Source organism: Haemaphysalis longicornis, unplaced genomic scaffold, assembly GCF_048455015.1.
Source record: "Haemaphysalis longicornis isolate Haplotype H1 unplaced genomic scaffold, Haemaphysalis longicornis Haplotype H1 scaffold_1, whole genome shotgun sequence".
Taxonomy (NCBI): domain Eukaryota; kingdom Metazoa; phylum Arthropoda; class Arachnida; order Ixodida; family Ixodidae; genus Haemaphysalis; species Haemaphysalis longicornis.
In genome coordinates, this window is record NW_027526203.1 from 46,773,005 (window position 1) to 46,794,860 (window position 21,856).

A 21,856-nucleotide genomic window follows, 5' to 3' on the forward strand; every position below is an offset into this window, starting at 1 on the left:
CAGCTAAATCTACCCGTCTTAACCCGGTGTAATGTTCATACTTGTCAACATTGTTGAAGAAGAACAAGACATTACGCAAATATGAGACAACAAATCAATACAGAAGTGATATTTGCAGTGTTCCTTTATTAAAATTCAAACATGTTTGACTTTTGCGAAATTAAATACTTCATCAACTGCAGAAAAAGAATTTACTCCGCCGTCGCCTGCTGTCGCCAGCGCCACTATAGCTTCTGGCGCCATTTCAAGAAATCAACCGGCAACAGTTACGCAAGGCTCCACTAGATAGTTTCCACGTTCTGCTTGCAACGCACGTGGAGTAGGGAAACGCGGTTTATAAACGTTGTAGTAGGGTGCCTCGATTAACGCGTGTCTTCGCCGTACGGCAGCGTTCGCATCGAGACACCCGGTTTGGAGCAGTGGAACGCGGGAAATTTAAAATGATTTAAGCAAACCTTTGGTGTCTTTACCTTGGGAGGAGCGCGACGCAAGAGGAACAACATGAGAGGTGAGCGGTAAAGCGAAGGGAGGCATTTACTTGGCAAAAGTCGATAAAGACTATCGTCTTTTGACGACATTTGCAACGAAAGGAGCAGATACGCGGCCAATTTTTTTGAACGGCAACATGCCTGCTTTTTTTTTTTGAACACGCAGCGTCATCTGTCGTCAGTATATGTAAACACAGTTTCCGATCTTCAGCTCCAGATGGCGCCACTTAATAGCTATCTCGGGCACGACTGTCAGAGAATAAATGGCTGACATTGCGGAAAGCGCCGCGGACCACGGATTGACCCCCTCCGACGGGTTATTTTGTCGTCTCCCTATGACGTTGTTAATCGGGTACCATTTAGTTTGGAAGTACAGCGGTGAGTTTCCTGACTCGATCTGTTCGCTTTTAAAGCCTCTGCAGTGAATGTAACGGCAGCGAAACGCCGCAGAATATAGCCAAGCGTTAGGCTTACGCCGTCCAGTATGCCAGCGCATTCGCGCTTCTGCAATACAGTACCTCGCGCTGTTCTTTCGGGCTGCGATCGCGTGCAGCATTTGCATGCGTCAAATTAGTCGTTGTTGCGGAGCTGAGGCGACGGCGTGGCCCGTACGGCCCAGAGTGAGGCTCGGTGCGTATCGCAAGTTCAAGCGGCTTTTTCGCCATGGTTGCAACAAATCCTGTTTTAAATAGGTTAACAGATCGGAATGCTCTTGGCGGGCTCGGCGGAGAATAAGTACCACTTAATTCGGCATGCAGGCCCCACGCGTGCACGTGCGAAAAGCGAATGAAATGCACGAACGCTGCGGCGGCGTCTCTTGTTCCGCGGTTTTCCCACTGTGATTTCAAATTCTCGTCTCGTCCGTTTAGCGAGTAGTGCACTTTCGTCGCGGCTGTTGTGTGACATATTTGTTTGGCGGCTGTTCGCCTTAAAATGCGCAGATAGTTGATACCAGCCGGCAGGGACAAGTCGTCGTCGCTTCCGACTGCTGACGCTACGATGAACTCGAGACACAACGACATGGCTCTCAAAAAAGGTGCGTGGTGTTCGCTGTTTGAATAGCTTGAAAAGCACTCCTCTTTTTTTTTCTATGTATGTATGTATGCACGCACGCACGCACGCACACACGCACACACACACACACACACACACACACACACTTTTTGCTTCGAACTGCCGCTTTCCATGCTGTGTGCATAATTCTACGTCGTGCCCTTTTTCCACGCTAAGGCACGCGCATTCTATGGGGGCGTGTTTTCCTTTTCTGGTTGGAATAGTGTAGTTTTTTTTTTTTGTAGCGTACTTTCGACGAACAAGCGTGTTTGCTTCGAAATGTTTTGCAGTGGAGGGCATTGTGTAGCGACGTGATGAATCAGTGCTGCCCATGTGTGCATGAGGCCAATGCAAGTTATCCCACGTGCACGTTGTTTTGTTTTTTATTGCGCGATGGGCGTCCTCTGTATTTTTTTTATGCGCAAATATTTTGCACCGTCCCGGAGGCTTAAGCAATACCCCTCATCCTACGCAATTCCGTTATTCCGCGATGGCGCGTAATAACACCGCGGTTTATGTTCGCTGGCTACAGGGGTTAGTAATCTCTCTTAAAAAACAATCAACGTCCGTTGCAAATGATTAGTGTTTTAACTCGTCGCTAGCAATGGCGTTAGAGACAATTTACGAAGCATAGGGGTCAAATTAATTGACCCTGGGCACCTCGCACCAAGTGCGGAAGTTGTGCTGTTTTTTTTCTTTGGTGGGCGGGGAGGGGGGCTGGGGGGAGCTTTGTAAACTTGCGGGTTTCGCTGGATGCTGGTGCAGAATTGAGTCATTCTAGCGTACACAAAATAAAGGTCGATTAAAAAACGTGGCTTGGAGATTGTTGTGCATAAATGTTGTATTCAAAAGGCCTCGTCGATGCATTTCCTGTTCGAGTTCAAGGGAGCTCACTCAGTCAGTAAGGGCGGTTTATTTATGCATATGACATTGCACCAATGTTCCTAATGCCTTAAGGGGCCGTTAAGGCAAACTGCATTTGAAAGATTCCCTCGTTAGAATAACACTAACGCCACTTTTAACGCAAATTTCTATCAAGTAAGCTGCATTATGAGGAAATCAGAGAATGGGAATGTGACACACCAGCTACTTTTCTGCACTGAACCTATGACTTACCATGGGCAGTTTGTTGCGATTGGCTGAGGCCGATAAAATCCAACGCAAATTACACGGGTTTAACAGGGATTATAAGCTTGTGCAATGAGCTATTGGCACTTAAATTTAGTGCACATTCTGTTTTAGTAGTAAGAATGTTGGGCTAAGCAATTGAATTAATGAATGAACACTTAGACATAGAAATGCACTAGTGTGTAAGGCACGTGCTATGCGGGCCGACGCTGCACAGCCTTCAAGTGCGTTGGGTTTGTCTGACTTGACGCTGCCACTTATGTGACCCTTCCTGTCCAGTCGTACACAATATTTCACGACACGATTACCATCGAGTGCTACAATAAGTGAGGTACAAAGTCCGGTAAGAAAACAGACCTTGTGCAGACAGTGGTTCTTCGGTGGTGTCGTTTTGCCATCTATGAAGGGAGATGGTAAAGGCTAACAACAAATGTTTTTGCCGTGGGCGGCAGCGTTACTATACTAACTTGTCTTTTATAAACCTGCCCTGGATAGGTTATTGTCGACGTCATGAAACACACTATCCTCGGGAGAACGGAAATTTTGGCTTAAATTGATTAGTGTCTGATCGAATAAAGCATTGTTTACTGCTGGAGAAGTGCTGAGGGCACTATAAAATACCAAATCTTTCGAATAAGACAAACTTGGGTTTTGTCTTCATAGCCCATTTAAGCATGCCCCTTTAACAGGTCTGTGGGAATACATTGGACGAGTGTAACAGGGATGGAACTAATTAATGGTGTGCTGATGAATGCAGGAACTGACAATGCTGTAACGAAATTTTCATGTTGGAATTTGTAAGACTGTGCGGAAATCAAGTGTATGCATTTGCATGGTAGAACCAACTCTAGTGTACCGTCACCGCATGTTTATATAAGTGACTCTGGCATTTCTGGTAGAAACTTAGTTAAACTTAGTTTGGCACCTGGCCCCATGCAGTTACAGCAGTAGAGATGGTCTCTTTCCACTTCCCCCAAGATTCAGCTGTAGTTTTCTTACTTACAGTTGTTATTTAGAGAAAAAGGGTATTGATAGATTTCTTCGCCCAGCTTGGGGTCTGTGTAATTTTGTTGTTGCACCCCTTAAAGGTGTTTGCGTTGTGAAAAAAGGGCCAAATTGATGAATGAGGAATTCACCGGTTAGGTTGTGTGGCTCAGAGCTTGTGCTCAGAAGGGGGCAAAACTTGGAAAAGGGCCGCAGAACATTCCTGGGAGAGGTTCTTGAAGCACTTTGCTTTCATTTGCCGAAGTCACTTACTGGGTCATATTGTTTGTCGTAGGTTCCAAAGACAGTTTGGGCACCAAATTGCCAATTGGACAGTAGCGAATTTTTGTACTTAAAGGGGCCCTGCAGCACTTACCATCGACTACAAGGAATGTATTTTGCGGTAAAGTCTGTTGTTCCAGCAATCTCCTACTGCAAGAATGATTAAAATCTGTTCGCTATAACCGAAACTACGCACGATGAGAAATCACGCTTAATCGTTCCCTCTCAACTCGACTGCGGACAACGCGACGAAAGCTGCGTGCTCTCTCCCGAAGAGGGGCGTGGCTTGCAGCGTTCTCTTCCGTAGCCTTCGATATGTCACAGGCCACGGAGTTTTCTCCATTTTTTTCGCAACGTGGAGGGGTGTATTACCGGTCTGGTGCCACTAAAAATGCTGGCATGGCTGCGTGCTCGCAAGCACGCGCTCGGGCTGGTAGGGCGTTTTTGAAGCAATAAATAAGTTCCGCGCGCACTCAAAACACAAAAGAAACGGCAAAACTGTGCCTACAGGTTTGGGCATAGGAGAGGTGCGCACACAGCGCCGACGATGGCGGATCGTCTTAGGAAATGTGAGAAATAAGCCGCCAAGTTGACCAGTGGCAACCAATGGACAGCCATGGCCTCAATGACGTCATTTAGGCCATGCCAGAGGTGCATAATGAGAACTGCAGAGAGCGCGGTTGGTTTTTCTGCGTCTTTCACGGTGATTTGCACGCTCACTGCTTCACGGGCACATGTAATATTTGGTTTAGCTATTCCTGGCAGTGTAAGCTAAATGTCGCGCAGGCTTACTTGCACTGCTCAAAGAGTGTTGCAGGGTCCCTTTAAGTGTAACTTTTTTTTTTTGATACCTCGTAGACTGCAAACATGAGGTGAAAGCTTTTTTTTTTTTTCTCTCTCAAGCAAGCATTAACAGGAAGGGAAAAAACAGCTGGCTGTCCTTACATTGTAGTCACCACTTGAAATATTTTGTGAAGGTAAGGCAGAACAGAACATCCCGAGAAGCTGAAGCTTGGTTTTTGTCAGTGGAGTGGCTGTTTTCCGTGCAAGGAGTGTCTCAGAAATGGGAATGAGTTGCCGTGCATTCGCTCATTCCGATCTCCACCGCATGGACCTTTGATGTGCATTCCCAATCGACCTTGCTCTCTGATGCAAGAGTGAGAACTGTGCTGGGAACGTGCTGCGCAAGGTTCTTCCCTGGCAAACAGTCTGCTTGGGCATCACATGCTCCCTGGTCTGAGTGTGGGATGCCACAGGCTCATCACAGGTCCACTTTGGCTGGCAGATGATGAGGGGTCACCGTTCCAAAGAAATGAGCCCGTTAGCTAGCTGTGCCCAGGCCCGAGCGTTGTGTTCAATCCGATGGAGTGGGTGCAAAGTCTGGCTTGCACCGTACGCAACATTGGACATTGGGGCACAGTGGGCAGGCACCCTTCTTTCCACTGATGGTCGCAACCCTGTGTGTCACGTTCTTAACCTTACTGAAACGATGGATGGCCAGCGGCTCCCTGTGTAGGATCTTCAGGCTGGCCAGCATGGGGGGAAGGGGAGGAGCTTCGTCGCACATAAGGGGGGAAACAAAAGCGGTTCCTGGATTTTTCATTCTATGCTGGGACCCTGAGGGTTTTAGTGGTAGGTTTAAGATTAGTCCCCCTTCGTTGAGAGCTTGAGTGGCTTTGTAGACAACGGCTTGCTCGCACAGCCGGTGCCTACAGGAGCCCGCGTGGGGCGGGCTAGGGGTGGCATGCTGCGTCACGTGGGGCTGAATCAGGCGGGTAAAGCTGGCTCAAAAATGTGTCTAAACACGGATGCCGCCATGATGCCACGCTGTAGTTGCCAGATCAGTAGTTGAAGAAATGGCTAACAATTTTTCTTGAAAATGAGGCACAAATTTAGGGCCCTAAGCTAAATTTAGGCAACTTTTATGGCAATAACTGAGTTTTTTTTAACGGGTTTGTATGCTTTTTATTAGTTTTCTTGAAGCATTCATGCTTGACGAACAAAAATAAATGAAATATTAAGCAAAAAGAGGACGTCGGGCTGAGGCACCAAATTCAGTTTCGGTATATTGTGAGGAGCGTCAGTCATGGGGGGGTAATTTAAAAAGGTTCACTCTAACACACCTTAGTGTCTGCTGTGTCACTTCGTTGCTTGCGAAGACTGCCGACGATACGGAATAAAGCCGCCGCCGCCGCCGCCTATCTTCAAGGACACCTTCTCTACATGTCCGTAGTGGCTGCTGCCAATTTGAACTCGCCGTCAGCCGGTCATATCATGTTACGCGAGACATTGCTGGGCAGATCGGCTCCTTTTGACCGTATGTGATTCGTAAATTAAAAACAACCAAATGTACGAAACATTTTATTATGCCTAGCGTATAACTAGGCTCTTGTTTACGAGTGCTGTTATACTTTCACTGAACGGTGTTTTACTTGAGTGAGAGATGAAACAACCGCCAACTAATAATAATACTGGTAACTTTATTTGCACAATAAGGTGGTTTCCTAGAAAACGACAAGGCGAAGCCGAAAGGTAATCCCGAATGTAGGTGCAGAAATCTCCTGTATGCGTGTGTGCGATTGTGCATGCTCCTTCGATCGCTGAAACATGCAATCTGAAATTTTCGAGAATATATTTGATGCTTTGCATGACACATTTCTTAAACTCGGTGGATCAGCGACGTTGTTGTATTATGTCTACTTGCACCTCTACTCTCATATGGCCCATGTATATACCTGCACAGAGGAGGTAGAGCAGGAGTAAACTTCATTCATGTGAGATGGGCACCCGTGTGGTGGATCGATAAGAAAAATTGTCTTTCCCTGGGTGCCTTCGCCAATGAACGGAAACGGCCACTTCTGTTCACGCCCAATGGACCTCTCCCTGTATGTAAACACCGTGACGTCACGAAGCGCACGTGCGCGACGGGTGGCGCCTGCTGGCGGCCACGAAGTGCGGTGGCGGTTGGCAGAACGCACCTGCGCCGACGGGCCGGCCTGGCCGCGCGGCGCCCGAAAGGAACAATGTGCCGTTGGTTCGGGCCGTCACTGGCCGCCTACATTGCAGGTGGGGTCTAGCTATCCTAGCTGTGGCCGTCGCACCTCCATGTAGCTTTCCGCATCTACAACCTCCGCAACACTTTCGTTTACCGAAATGTCAACTGAAGGGCGACACTTTCGGATAATCAGTGCGCGACAGAACAGCCTAAACGAGTCATTCTGAAGGTTGGTGCTGTTGTGACGCATTCCAAGGATGTTTTTTTAAGATTCTTTGTGTTCGGACACATACCTAGGAAAGCTCATTCATTGTTGCTTTCGAGGTCCGCTTAAGCTAAGCGCTGTGCCTCAGGCAGCGTATACGCTCCCTGTTCTTGGTCCCTTTGCGTCGCCCGGAGACAGTGGCGTACACACGATTTCATGTCGAGGGGAAAAATGAAAGGTAAAGCATGAAAGAATTAAAAAGTAAAATAAGCAGCAACAAAGCAAAAATACGAAGAGCAAAAGCCAAAAATTATTCCAATAAAAATATCGCGATGATGTCATTCTCTACGTGATTGACCGATTGATTTGTTACCTTTTCCCCCAGTGAAATTGCAAAATGGTTCACCGTCATTGTGAGAGTAACATAGCAGCCACATATGGTTAGTCCGTATAGCTTGCGACCGCGCAGTGAAATAATTTTCAGTACTCATTAGTTAGTGTCCTTGTACGCCCGCTGCATACGCCGGCGTTGGGAGGCCGCAACAAAAGAATACATTCACTGAGTTTGTTCGCTTAGGGTGAACACATTTTTCGAGTTTTTTCGAGTCGCGTGAGCGGCCCATCTCGCGCCGAAGGCACGATGCTACATGTGAGCCTGGCAAGCATCTCTGTCTTGCCGCATCCTCAAGGCAGAATTTAATTGATCAGGGTAAAAATTTATTGCACTTGCAAGCAATGAATTTCATTCGTCTTGAACAGATCCCCCCATACGACCAAACTTATCGTTGTCGATCTGGCGGAAGGCGGCTATCACGGATCCCTCGTCGAAACATATATTTCGCGTCGCCTAAGAAGGTTCGGCATTCATTGTGTTTTTGATACACTTCTCTACCTCCTCAAAACATGACAATATTTCGCAGCAAGAAAATTTCCCTCTGCCCCCCACTCCCGGCACTATTTCACTTGACCAAATTTCTGCTCGTGCTGCATGATAGCAGATGGTTGGTAAACAGCATCATTTCATGGCACAAATCAGCGCGGACTGCCAGTGTAGACGGTATGACTGCGCTGTGAAGAACAGCAGAAGTTCAAGAATGGGAAGTGTTGCTCTGAGTAAGAGCAGACCATGTCACTGCTTTGGCTGCCGGCCTCTTCGGCACATTGCGCGTCCACAATACACGCCGAATTTACCTCTTTGGTGACTCCGAAAAGTCTGATGCCGCTGATTCTGCTCGCAAGATTTGCGTAGCCGAGAGCGCAGCAGCCCACCGGCATCAGAAAAGCCAACACATAAACAAAAACTCCACTTTTGCGCGCTTCTAATGCAGCCTCACTGCATACGCCCCGCGCGCCGGTCCGAATGTTTTGCCAACCACCCTTCTGGCCACACCCTGCACGTGCGCTTTCCGTGACGTCACGGCCTCCGCGTGACGTACCCCGGGAGAGGTCCATTATCAGGACCACCCCGCCTGCAGGCGGCTTTGCCTGCAATGCCTGCAGTTTCGGCCGGAAATCTGTCTGTCGACAGAAACTGCCTAGGGAGCATGTTGAGGTAACACATATGCGCTTTCTTGGGTCGCGATGGGACCGTCATGTATTTTGTGCAAGGCGAAGTCGACGAAGGATATACGTCTCCCTTGAAAAGTAAATTAATTTGAGTGTACCTATAAATTGCTATTGCCACTCATTAGTTCAATCATAGTGGCTAATTTTGAGATAGCTGCCAAACATAACTATTGCAGGTGAATCAGACTGCCTAGCATGAGACTATCGATTGCTAATATAGAGTATTCAGACACTTAATGTGCATTGCATATGGCAGTCATTAAGAAAGCCAACAATAAATTGAACTCTCAATTTTATTATTTGCGGCAGTTCATCTGCCTGTATCGGTTCAGCCAGGGCCACCTGGAGGCGTTCTTCAGCTGTATATATACCGTTTTTCTGATGGAGGCGAAAAGCAAAAACGCCCGTGTGTACGAGATTTCGGCGCACGATAAAGATCCCCAGGTGGTCAAAATTAATCCGGAGCCCTCCACTACGGTGCGCCTCATCGCCTGCGTTGCGTCGGCGCGTTAAACCCCACAATCAATCAATCAATCAGTCAATCTTCAGCTGTATACACCAGCTAAAAGGAAGGAATGCGATATGCGAATGCGATACGCGGTAGAAGGAAGGAATTCGATATGTGTAGCACAGCCTTCTCATTTATGCCAACATCAAACCGGTGGCCACAAAGGTGTCACACCAGACCTTGTGAAATTTCCACGCTTCCATTCCAGCGTGCTTACAGCAACAAGGATGATGACGAAGTCGCATTACCGAAGCTGGGTTCCAGTAATGCTGTAGCTCATGGTTTCTCAAAGTGGGTTCCGCGGAACCTCCGGGTTCCGCAGGCCCCTCCTCAGGGTTCCGCGAGCCACTGATAAATTTTTCCTGGTTCCGCAGTCGCAAAGTATAATATGGTGAACTTGAGGTGCGATCGATCTAAGGAACCCCCATTACTTCCGCCCGAGTGTCAGTAAGCACATCTCGGCGCATAACAGAAACGCGCGAGCTGCGCAATAAATATCGCCAGCAGCTTGTAGCCAGCCAGACTTCGAAAATGGGCCACGTGGTTAAATTATTGCACCTGAATCTCGGCCTTATATTACCCCCATGCGCATTTCTCCTGTTTGGAGATAGGTGCCGCTAGCGTACGCTTTCGCGTAAAGTCGACGGCAAAAAAAAAAAAAAAACGATACCCTTGCTTGCTTTTGAATTTATTGCACGTTAATGTAGCATGAACGGAATGAAAAATGGCGGGAGGGGGGGGGGGGGGGGGTTCCTTTGCACTTAACGGAACTTAGCAGGGTTCCCTGGGACCGACATGCTTGAGAACCCCTGCTGTAGTTGATTATAAAAGTTCTGGCTAATGCTCATTCAGATTGTGGTCATCAGCATTCTTATTTTCATAAAAAATAATGGGCCATCACAATGCCATCAGCCCGTGTATTATGTGCTTCACACCATAGAACATATTCTGTGTTGCAATTCCGGCAACGAAAAAAAGAAAGTTGACATTGCCAGCCTTGCCTTCTCATCCTTCCACTGGTTTTGTTTGAGGTGTGAGACGTTGTTTGTGCAAGCTGAGCCCAATAAAATCTTGCGCACAAGTTACTTTTCATACGTACATTACTCTTTGGCTGCCAGAACAAGCAAAAATAAACACAGAAAAAGCAAGAGGGACATATGTACAAGCAATTCTCATCCAACAAATTTTATTTCACCACCAGTAATACCACCAGACCTCTAGGGAAGTTTGTGATGGTAAGAGCAAGGCTAAGATGACCTAATGTGCGACTTCAAAGAAAGGAAGAAACTGTAGAAGAAAGCTAGGGAGGTTAACCAAGGAAAGAAGAACTGTCCAGCTGGCTGTGCTGCATGTGGAAATGGGAACAGGAAACTTGAAAGGAAAGGAAAGGACAGGCCTAAAATAAAGGATAAAAAATTCGGGAGAAAAAAAAAACATGGCTTGGAAATGGCCAGTACAAAGACAGCACCATGGGCGAAAAAAAGATAGGCATAAAACAAGCAGGCAAAATGACAAAATGGGCAAACGAAGGATTCTGCATGCTGGTAACACCCCTACAGCACCTGTGACTGTTTTTCTCTCTTATTCACTTCAATCTGCTTCTTCAAGGCAAGAACTGATTTGGCTACTTCAGCTCCATCTTGTCTAAAACCACTGAAATATGTCTGATTTTCTGTGTACATAATGTAAATAGGGTACATAATTTCTAATTTTTAAAAATTTCTCCTGAGATGTCTGCTCCTTCGTGGCAAGCTTTTGTGACTAACTGCCTCGTAGAATTTCATTTTGTGTGTTCATTTTTTTGCTCTTTTATGCTGCCTCTGCTTGTATTTGTTTATTTCGTTCTCCTGTGCTTAGGTTTTTTTTTATCATGAAATTGTTTTTTCTTCAAAAAGGTTTTTTGGCTTTTTACCCTGTCTGTTTATTGGCTTTAAACCTGCAATAGCTTTGCTGGAAATAGTTAGTTCCTCACACAATTTTCCTATTTCTCTATTCTGGGAGAGGGGGCATGAAATTCTAAAAGGTAAAGAGCCCTGCAGCGACTAATGGACACTTGCACTACTTTCTTTGTAGTTGGAAGTACTGAAAGCTATAGTTCCACAAACCCAGAATGGAAATTCGCGTTCTACATGATATCTTCTAGTCTCTGATTTGCTTTTGTTGAGATTTTGTTTAAGCTGCTATTAAATAGATTAATTGCGACCTAATGTAACCTGACAACATTAATCATGTATCTTGTGTGACGTCCCCAAGCATACAATCAATGACAAATCTTCTAAGCGTACCTAGAAAAAGGGAAAATCTCTTGAGTGAGTTTCATGATGCACATAACATAGTAATATTAGGCTTGGGTATTTCACGGTTATTGAATCTAAGCTAATGCAAGGGCCACTACCTAAAAGCATTTCAACTGGAGAAAAAAGTTGACACACGTGCTGCAGAGGCCTCGTATACAGGCACAGGCACAGAAAGCGTGTTTGTTTAGCAAAGAGCACCTCAATAGATTGTGAAAACAATCAGCTGACGCATAAAGGGGGGAGGGGGGAGGAGTGTGAAACATGTTAAAATAGCGCTGTAAAGACGGGACAACCAAGAAAAGACTTCACAGGACTAGCGCTGGATATCAACTGAACTCTTTTACCACACACAAAATGATATATACAGAAACAGCGCATGCACGAATACAGGGGAAGCCACCAGGAAAAAAATCAGGGGAAAAAAGCAATCAGGGGGAAGTGATTTATTTTTAAAGGAAGAAGGAAAATAAATGGACTGGGGATATTATTAAGCTCTCATGGGAGCTCGCCTGCAAATAACACAGTCCGGAAGCGGGAATAGTAGGGGAAATGGGATAGGAGAGAGAGAAAAGTAAAGATTAGAAAAGTGAGGAAAGAGTAGAGAAGAGTAGTTCCACTGTGGTCGATTCCGTCGCACACAACGCGCCACGAACACTGTTGGCTGGCGTAATGCTGCGTCCGGGAGACGAGAAACCTCGAAGGGAACGGTGAAGCGCGGAGGCGAGCTTGGTGCGACGAAGAGTGAAGTCTGCGGCTGTCCCAACCGTTTTGGAGACAGGTACTGGGGGGGGAAGGGGGAGGGGGGGGGGGGGAGCGGGAGCTGGCACTCGACCGCCCACACCAGCAGAGCGAAAGCCGGGCAACATCCAACGGCCCGCGCTTGCAACGGGCCGCTGAAATGAAGCCCCTCCGAAGCACGGGAGCACGAAAAAACACGTCCACTCAACTCTGAAGCGACGACCGAACTCCCCTGACGCACCCGCACAAGCTACCTCTCCAAGCGTACGAAGTACCCGCTAATCTACGCGCTACCCTTCTCAGTTGCGGAGAATGCAAAACTGCATCTAACGCGGCAGCATGGCACAAAAGTTTGCTACCTACCACAGGAAAAACTTCATACAACGTTTCTGCACAGCAAAGTTTTCACGGCGCACTCACAGCAACGGTGGCTGCCATGATAGAATGCGTTGGTTACTAGGTGAATACCCACTACTGCCGCCAACTCTAGTAGGCAAAAAGACAGCAGGCAACGCCCTGAGGGTGGCATCATGTCTACGACCGGGTGTTGCACTGTTTCAATGTGCGGGCTGGCCGGGCAGCTTTTCCTCTAGAGTCAGTAGTATTAACTCTATGGGCTGAATATAATGCTCAGGTTCTCTTTACATGCTGTGCTACTGGCGTCTTGTGGGATGAAATGCACTGGTCACACGAATCGGTACTGACCGTTACTGATTGGTACCTAGAACGTACTGGTCAATTTGGAGCCGGCTATTGCCTATAATAAAATAACAATTGCATATAGCTGATGAATAGTGGATGAGAAAGCCACTCGGTTTTGTTTGCCTCTTTTAGTTCTGGCGCTGCGTAGCCCTTATTGAACAAGCAAATGTGGGCCACTAAGCAGGTCGTAACGCACAGAACCAGTCGTGGTCAACAGCATCCACTGTGGGTTATAAGGGATACCATATTGGTTGCCAAGTCCTGTGGGTTCTCTTCTCGGCACAGCTTGGTTACCCGAAACCATGGCGTGCACAGGGCAAAATGTCTCGCTTGCTTTCCATAATACAAGCCACATTTTTGCATCCACACGTCTTGGGTTTCACTGTTTGCCGAGTCCTCTCCATCTGTAGCATCACTGGGTGGCATAGCAAGTGGAATATTTTGACCATGACTCTGGTGGGAAGCCTGTATTCAAAAGCATGGCGTCTTGTGCAGCCAGGACGTACAGCTCCTTTTGGCGAGATGTAAAACTGGCAACACTGGAGGTAGGTTGCCCAACTCTAGAGGGGGTCCTAAACTTGGTAACTACCGCAGGAACTTGTGCATGTACAGGTGCCACAAAAAGTAAACTGAGCACGGCTTTGTGAAATTAGAATAATTTCTATTTTATACGGCTGCCACCATAAATAGAATATGTGTGGCCCGATTTTATTATAGAATGACTCTTAAAAAAATCACTAGAGGTTGCTGGCTAGGCACATCTCTCCAACCCGTGCTCAATTTACTTCTTGGGGCACATCTACAGAGCGCTTTAAATATGGCACATGTAATAGAAAAAAAGCCACCCTGTTCTTTGAGATGCAGAGTTGGGTGCTGTGGTGTTTTTGCTTCAGTGAGTATCTTCAAACTTGAAATAATGCAAATTTTGTGCTATTCATTGCAAAAAAAAACAAAAAAAAAACCTTGTGAGGCTAAAAAGGAGAAGTTTCCTCTAATTTTTATCCAGCTGTTGCGTTTTCATTTTTCTTCCCCACCCCACTGGTTAGGTGTCGTGGCAGTAGACAGTGAGCAAAGCGTTGCCAAGAGGGGGGTTGCGGGCGTGCGTCACGTTCCGAAGCGGAGTTCCGAGAGTGGTATGTATTGGAAGAAGGGTGCGTGTGGGCACGTCTGTTGGGCAGGCTTTAGGGAGGGAGACAGAGGGTTGTGGTGGCCCAGTCATGGGAGGGTGCATGCGGTGCCATGGTGGTTCCAATGAGTGCCTTGGTTGGCTGCGGTGGTCACGTGTGTGGTTTTGTTGCACCCGGATTTGTGGTGGAGAAGGGATGGGTATATTGGTTACCTAAAGTCCCCGTACTTTCTCCTCTTACGAACAGGATTATCCTCGGTGCTTTCAGCTGGGTAGGTTACGAAACGAATGGGTCATTTCAAGAAGGGGGAAGTTGCCGTCAGTGCCTGTGGCACTAACAAGTTGGCAAAATGTGAAAGCAAAATAAATGCCACTCTCACAGTGGGGTCAAACAGGACAGGTCTGTTAGCTTGGTGCACTGTTAAGAAGAAAACAGTGTTGCACCCCGCACGGGGCACCTTGAGTGTTCATGGTGACGGTGAGCAGCAACACTGCGGACCCCGAGCTCCCATACATAAGCTGTGTCCAACCGTGGCGAAGTGTTGAAAGGTGAAGGGGAGAAGCCGTAAACGGTGGCCGTCAGAGCCTTGGTCAAGCTCCGGCCGATGGGCTGCCTGTCTGTCTACCAGGCAGGGAGCTCCGGGACCTCACTGACTACCAGAGTAAGGTAAATGAAGAAAGAACCCCGGTCCCCTGCTTTATACTATGGTGCATGGTATTCTCAAAACCCCTCTCTTCAAAGGATCTGGCCTCAAAAAGGGCCCTCACCGAAGCAATTTTCAAGCCTACTTCAAACCTGCTTTTCACCAATCCCGACAACTTTCCACGCTTTCTAATAATGCAGGCAGCTGATAAGGCAACGCCCATTACCAGCAGGTCTGTGTTCTTAGTAGCAAAGTTTATAGAAAGTCTCGTAGGCAAAAACTACCAAGCGAAAAAACTAACCTCTGGATACCTGCTTATCGAAGCGAACAACAAGGACCTATTGAACACCATTCTGAAGCTAACAAAGTTAGCCGACTTTGATATAACTCCCCATCGCACCCTCAACAGCTGCCAAGGTGTCATTTCCGACGCAGAACTGATAAATGAAACTGACTCGGACCTCCTTGAAGGTTTGCGCGAGCAGCGGGTAACCGCTGTTCGACGCATCACAATGAGACGTGACGGAAAGGAAATAAAGACAAGGCACATCATATTAACCTTTGATCGTTGCACTTTGCTAGAGTCTGTCAACACTGGCTTTATCCACTGCAAGACCAGAGTGTACATACCCAACCCGCACCGTTGCTTTAAGTGCCAACGGTATGGGCATGGAACCAATGGGTGCCGAGGGAAACAAATGTGTGCTAAGTGCACCGGACACGACCATCTGACTGACGAGTGCAAAACAACACAGTTCAAGTGCAGCAACTGTTGTGGACCCCACGCAGCATATTCTCACTCTTGCCAGAAATTCAAAGAAAAAGAGATCATCAACCTCAAAGTGACCCAAAATCTGTCATTCCCACAAGCGCATAAATGGCATGCACTGCTCCCTTCAGGGAGCTATGCCGATGCAGCCCGCCCGGGGAATAGGGCGGCATGTGGTTTCTGCGGGTACTCAAGTCCGCCGAGGTGCTGCCTGTGATAGCCCAAAACACTGTTGCAACTCCGGCTGTGGTTGCAGGTGTTGCACCACAACAAAAAAAAACCATTGGAACTGGCGTTTCGGGTGCCACTCCACACACTCCAGCCGCCGAAAAAGGTGCTGATGGGTGTGGAGGCGGGAGGCCCTTCTTCCGCAGCCATGTCCAACATATCACACTAGGTGGTGGTAGGATCCCCTGCCAATCCATCAAACACGTTGCAGGGTGGGTGTCGCAAGACCTCCATCTCGTCAACGTTTGAAAACTTCGATGACGACATGGATACTACGCCATCTCGGCCTGCATCCCAGTCGTCAAAAGAGCATTGCGGCAGTTTTGGCCGCGGGAAAAAAACCCCAAGCTCCTTGAGTCACGGGCCCTGATACAGGAACAGTGACGTAGGTAGCATCGCCCAGAGAACCCCGTACACAGCCCCGTAACCTCCTAGGCTTTTCTGGTAGCCCAAAGTATAATGCAATGGAAGTAGGGGCCTAATGAAAAACCTCGATGACATCTATGAAATCCTCCACAAACATCAGCCGAATATCATGTGCCTACAAGAAACACACCTGAAACCCACACAAACCAACTTCCTCACTCAATACACAGAATTCGGGAAAGACAGAGACAACAGAATCGACAGCTGGGCTAGTTGGTATCCGTCTATCCTAAACAGCACCTAACAACACAACGACGAGGAAGAGGAAGCGCCGTCTTGTGTCCCCTCTTCCTCGTCGTTGTGTTGTTAAGCACTGTTTAGGATGGAAGACAGAGACAGCTGCACTCACTCCTGTGCTGGTGTAGCGATTGTCCTGCAAAAATGTCCCCTGTCAATTCCTTCAGTTACCTACTCTTCTTGAAGCAGTGGCTGTCCGGGCAATATTTTTTAATAGGCTATTAACAGTCTGCTGCTTATACATTCCTCCTGACTACTACCTATCAAGTTCAGATTTTGAGTCTCTAGTAGACGAACTTCCACCACCTTTTTCGTTACTAGGGGATCTTAATGTTCGTTGTGAACTCTGGGTGTCTAAACGTACAGATACCCGGGGCCACTTGCTGGAAAAGTTTTTTTTATCATCCGGTGCTTGCCTATTCAACAAAAAACAGCCAACATACTACAGTCTAATCCCGCTACAACGAAGTCCGCTTCAACGAAATTTCCGCTTCAACGAAATATTTCCAATTCCCCGTCAGCTAGCCATAGAAGTCAATGTAACAAAGTCCTCGCCACAACGAACCATTTTTCTGGTTTGCTTTCGCTTCAACGAAATTTTCGGTGAATTGGGCTGGGTTTGAACAATTATTTTACAATAAAATAAGCATAGCGCCAGCTATCTGCAACTTTTAAAACATTCAGGACGCTTAGTTTCACCGAAAACATGCGGGGTGTGCCCACACCGCCACGAAAAAAAAAAAAACTCATAGGCGGACGGCATTGTTTGATGGTGATAACGATGTGGCTGGCCGTCTTTACATGAGGCACAGGCCCGGTTCGCCAAGCCGGAGCCGGAGCTACAGCCAATCTGTATCCAATTGAAATTGCACGAATGTGCTCCGCTGCTGGCGCGGCGCCGTCATGTCATGAATGCGTTGTGGCTCGTGAGCAGCTGTCCTTGCCGTTTTCCTTCTACCATTCTTCATAGCCAAGAGCAAAAATCATGCTTGCGTGTTTGGTCTTGAAGCCAAGTCATCCTATCTTAGTCGCGAGCGCGCGGTCATGTTTAATGCAAGCGCGCGCGTCTTGCCTGCCAAGGTCAGTAGCTGCCGTGCCCTGTCAGAGATAAGATAACGGCACTGCTCCTGCCATAAGCGAGAGGGGGGCTTCCGACGGCCTAGCAGCTATCTGCAAGTAATCAGCTCGGTGGGCGCGCCTTGTTGTGCAGCAATACGTTTTGCGCCTGCATTTCTTCACCCCCCCCCCCCCCTCCGTAACGCGTTCTTTGCTTGCAATGAACACAGATAACCATTGGTATGTTTGTTAATAAACATGACGTTATTGCACGTCACTCATTTTTCTAAACATTGTTTTTTTGCTGCCAATGATGCGGAAACATACGGGGCTATTTTTCGGGCCTTTCCGTGGTGTGTTGGGGCGAATTTCGCCTCAACGAATTTTCGCTTCAAAGAAATTTTTCGCGCGTCCCGTCAATTTCGTTGTAGCGGGATTCGACTGTACAGTCAAACACACCACATATATTCGCACATCGATTTGGCTATTGGGTCTTCCATTCTTTTTCCATCTGTTGAATGGGAGGTCGACACTAACCCCCTACGGAAGTGACCACTTCCCAGGTACCCTCAGATGTCTAGAAACAGGCCCCTGCAGTCCCATTTCGCATAAAAAGTTCAGAAAATCCGGTGCCAACTGGGCAAAGTTTAAGAAAAAATCAAAACTCTGTTACTGAACCATCAGTCACTTAGGCATCGATGAATCTTGTACTTTTCTTACATGTCATATCCTTGAGTATGCCCAAAGTGCCATTCCCCACGCATCTTGTGGTACTTCTAATTTGAGGAGGCCTTGGTGGAATGAAGAATGCAGGCGTGCACAACAAACACAAAATAAGGCCTGGGGTGTTCTTCGTAGATACCCCACTGCCCAGAACCTCATAGCTTTTAAGCGCGCCAAAGCCATGGGAAAGCGCATCCGCAAAGAAGCCAAAACCAACAGTTGGAGCTCTTTTATATCATCTATTAATTCTTACACTGACACAGTCAAGGCATGGAATCGAATAAGGAAACTCAAAGAATACGAGACAAACAATTTACCCCTTGTCAGCACCACAGGTAACGCGCTTGAGCACCAGGCAAACACGCTTGCAAAACACTTTGAACACGTATCAAGTTCGTCACACCACATGAGCACATTTATACAGTATAAAAAGTCCGCTGAGCACAAACCCATACGCGACAACAAGCCATCGAAGGGCTCTTACAACTCCCTATTCTCGCTCCAGAAGCTTCAGGCTGCCCTGGCCGCATGTAAAAATTCAGCACCTGGCCCAGACCAAATCTCATACGAAATGATACAAAACCTCCACGTGGACACAACTGACGCTCTTCTTTCCCTCTTCAATAAAATTTGGTCTCTTGGACGCTTTCCATGGGCGTGGAGAGAGTCAATGGTCGTACCAATTCTGAAAAAAGGCAAGGATCCTTCCTCTCCATCTAGTTATCGTCCCATTGCCCTTACCAGCTGCCTAAGCAAGTTGCTTGAAAAGATGATTAATAGACGACTTATGTACTTCTTAGAATATCACGGAATCCTTGATAGCTGCCAGGCAGGATTTCGGTCGGGCAGATACACGGCCTGGGAGTCGTACGTCAAAGATGCATTCGTTCACAGGCAGCACTGCATGTCTATTTTCTTCGATTTAGAAAAAGCGTATGACACTGCTTGGCGCTACAGTATCCTGTGCGACCTGAAGTCGTATGTTCTATCAGGAAACATGCTGAACACACTAGAAAGCTACCTGTCTGAGCATATCTTCTGAGTAAGAGTTGGTGCAGCACTTTCAGAAATGCACACACAGGACAACTGAGTTCCACAAGGCGGGGTACTCAGCTGTACACTACTTATCATTTAAGATGAACACTCTTTGAAAGGCACTGCCGCCAACTATTTTTTACTTCGTTTTTGTGGATGATATACATATCAGTTTTAAATCTTGTAACCTATCCATATGTGAGCGGGTGGTTCAACCAGGTGTGAACAGGCTTGCCAAGTGGGATGATGAGAATGGCTTTAAAGTGAACCCCGAAAAGAGTACCCGTGTTTTGTTCTCGAGGCAGCGTGGTATAAGGCCTGACCCTGATATTACTCTAAATGGTGCGGCCATTCTGGTAAAGAAGAAACATACATCCCTTGGTGTTGTGATAGACGACAAGCTTACGTTTATTCTGCACATTAAACAACTAAAGAATAAATGCATCAGGGCAATGAACATACTGACAATCTTGTCCCACCAGTCCTATGGAGCAGATAAAGCGTGCCTTCTGCGTCTCTTCAACAGCTTGGTGAGGTCGCGCCTGGACTATGGCAGTGTCGTATATGGATCCGCCACTAAAACAGCCTTAAAAATGTTGGATCCAGTCCTCCACCTAGGGCTCCGGCTTGCGTCCGGTGCCTTTCGGACAAGTCCCATCCAAAGCCTATATGTTAAGTGTGACCAATGGTGCTTAGAGCACCAGCGGACGTATACAGCAGTAACGTATGCTCTCAAGATAGCATCGTTGACTAATCATCCATGTAACTCGATCATCACGGACAAGTCGGATGGCGATTTCGTTTCTAACCATCCATCTATCACCGTGCCATTCCCCTTTCGAACAGGAACGCAGGCACAGGAACTTGGGGTCTCATTTAATGACTTATATACAAGACTGCTCCCACCGACCTTGTCGCTCCTTGGGACCTGCATCTAGTGCCTTGTGATGTATGTTTTAGACAAATCAGCAAAAGAAACTCGCCACGAGAACTTATTTTACAGCATTTTTTACACTTGCAACACACGTACCCTTATACTACTTTTTACACAAATGCTTCGAAGTCCGCTTCGGCTGTCTCATGTGCTGCACATGGCCCCAACTTCACTAGTACAAAGACACTGAACGTAAATTGCAGCATTTTTACAGCAGAAGCATATGGAATTTTAATTACGGTAGAGTAGTACATCACAGAAACGAATATACAACAGTCTGTTATCTTTACAGATTCTGTCAGTGTCGTGATGGCATTAAATTTGGCCAAACCAAGTTAAAACCCTGTATTAAACCAGCTCATTAGGAAGATAGTGTTGGCTTATGCTTCAGATTTGAGGATAGTAGTGTGCTGGGTGCCGGGGCACAGCAGCATACGGGAAATGAAATTACCAACTGGTATGCTGCAGCAGCTGCTCTTCGCACTCGCGTAGATGAACCTCTGGTTCCATATCTGGACATGAAACTAAACTAGGTATACGACGGAGACTTCGTGAAATGTGGCAGCAGGAATGCAACAAAGAATCCAACAACAAATTGCACACAGTTAAACCTTACATAGGTAAATATCTCACCGAGGAACAAGATAGATTCTCAGAGGTATCCATTTGTAGACTCCGAATTGCTGGGCATAGCTGGAAGCGTCTATATACGGGCTGGACAGGGACATGCTCTAACGTTAGTTTGACGGTGCACAGTAGCAGCTCTTAAACAAGAGGTGGCACACACACACCCACACACCTTTCTCTGCACTGCCCAAGCGGTGGGCACTGCAGATCCTTTGTTTGAGAGAAACAAAAGCGGTGTTTATGCGTGTAAGCAGGACGACACAGAAAGTGGTGGCAGCATCACGTGTCGCGAAGTCTGTTAAAGGAGCCATGAAGAGAAAACACAAGTTTGGTTCATTCAAAAGATTGCCTCGTTAGAATCGTACTGACACCACTTTTATTGTAAACTTCGCTCAAATAAGCTACATAATTAGGAAAAAAGGGAATGGCCATGTGACCCACCAGCTCATTTCGCGCAACAGAACCTATGATGTCATTCGAGCCAGCTCTGCGATTGGTGGAGGCCGGCACAAGCAGACGCAAATTAGGTAGAGCGTATCAGCTAGCCGAACGAGCGATTTGTGCTTAAATTTAGGGCACATTCTTTGCAAAGCAATAAGAATGGTGGGACAAACAGTGGAAGTTACGACAGCACATGTAAACATAGAAGTACTGATGCGTACTGCTGTTGGTACTGTGTGCACTATGCATGGTTTAGCTGCACAGCACTGCGGGGCTTTGGGGTTGTCTCGGACGACACTGGCCGATGGACGCAAGTGAAGGTGTCTAACGTGACCATATTTGGCGAGCGAGCACTGTTTTAGGGAACGATTATTTTCTCCCAAAACAAAAACAAGCCAGGTTTAAATACGGTCAAAAACAAACCAAAGGCTTGCCACGCTATGGTGGCGCCATCTAGGTTCAAGTAACATAAAGAAACGCGGGAACTCCACCGTAGGGTACCTTGAGCCAGCACCTCCGTACAGGGTGGAGACACCCTTTGAACGGTCCCATGCCACTGCAATTGGGTCAATGTGCTCAACACGTTGTTCTTTTCGTTTCCCATGAGACCTAGCAACGCGAAACAAATGAGATGATTCAAACTTCGCCAGTAAACCGCGTTGCG

The 21,856-nt window shown here is 47.2% G+C and overlaps 1 protein-coding gene across 2 annotated transcripts in view; it reads left to right on the plus strand.

Moving 5' to 3' along the window:
- The first annotated feature begins 733 nt into the window (after positions 1–733).
- The window catches only part of LOC144176169 (protein Dr1-like), an 85,811-nt gene continuing 64,688 nt past the window's right edge, over positions 734–21,856 (plus strand). Inside the window, exons 1-3 of one of the 2 annotated variants that reach the window (XM_077705199.1) lie at positions 734–866; positions 1,430–1,524; positions 13,993–14,079. In XM_077705199.1, coding sequence (XP_077561325.1) covers positions 1,488–1,524; positions 13,993–14,079 — 124 coding nt within the window. In that variant the 5' untranslated portion in view covers positions 734–866; positions 1,430–1,487. The remainder of the gene's footprint in view (positions 867–1,429; positions 1,525–13,992; positions 14,080–21,856) is intronic. The other variant, XM_077705200.1, reaches the window with a different exon arrangement.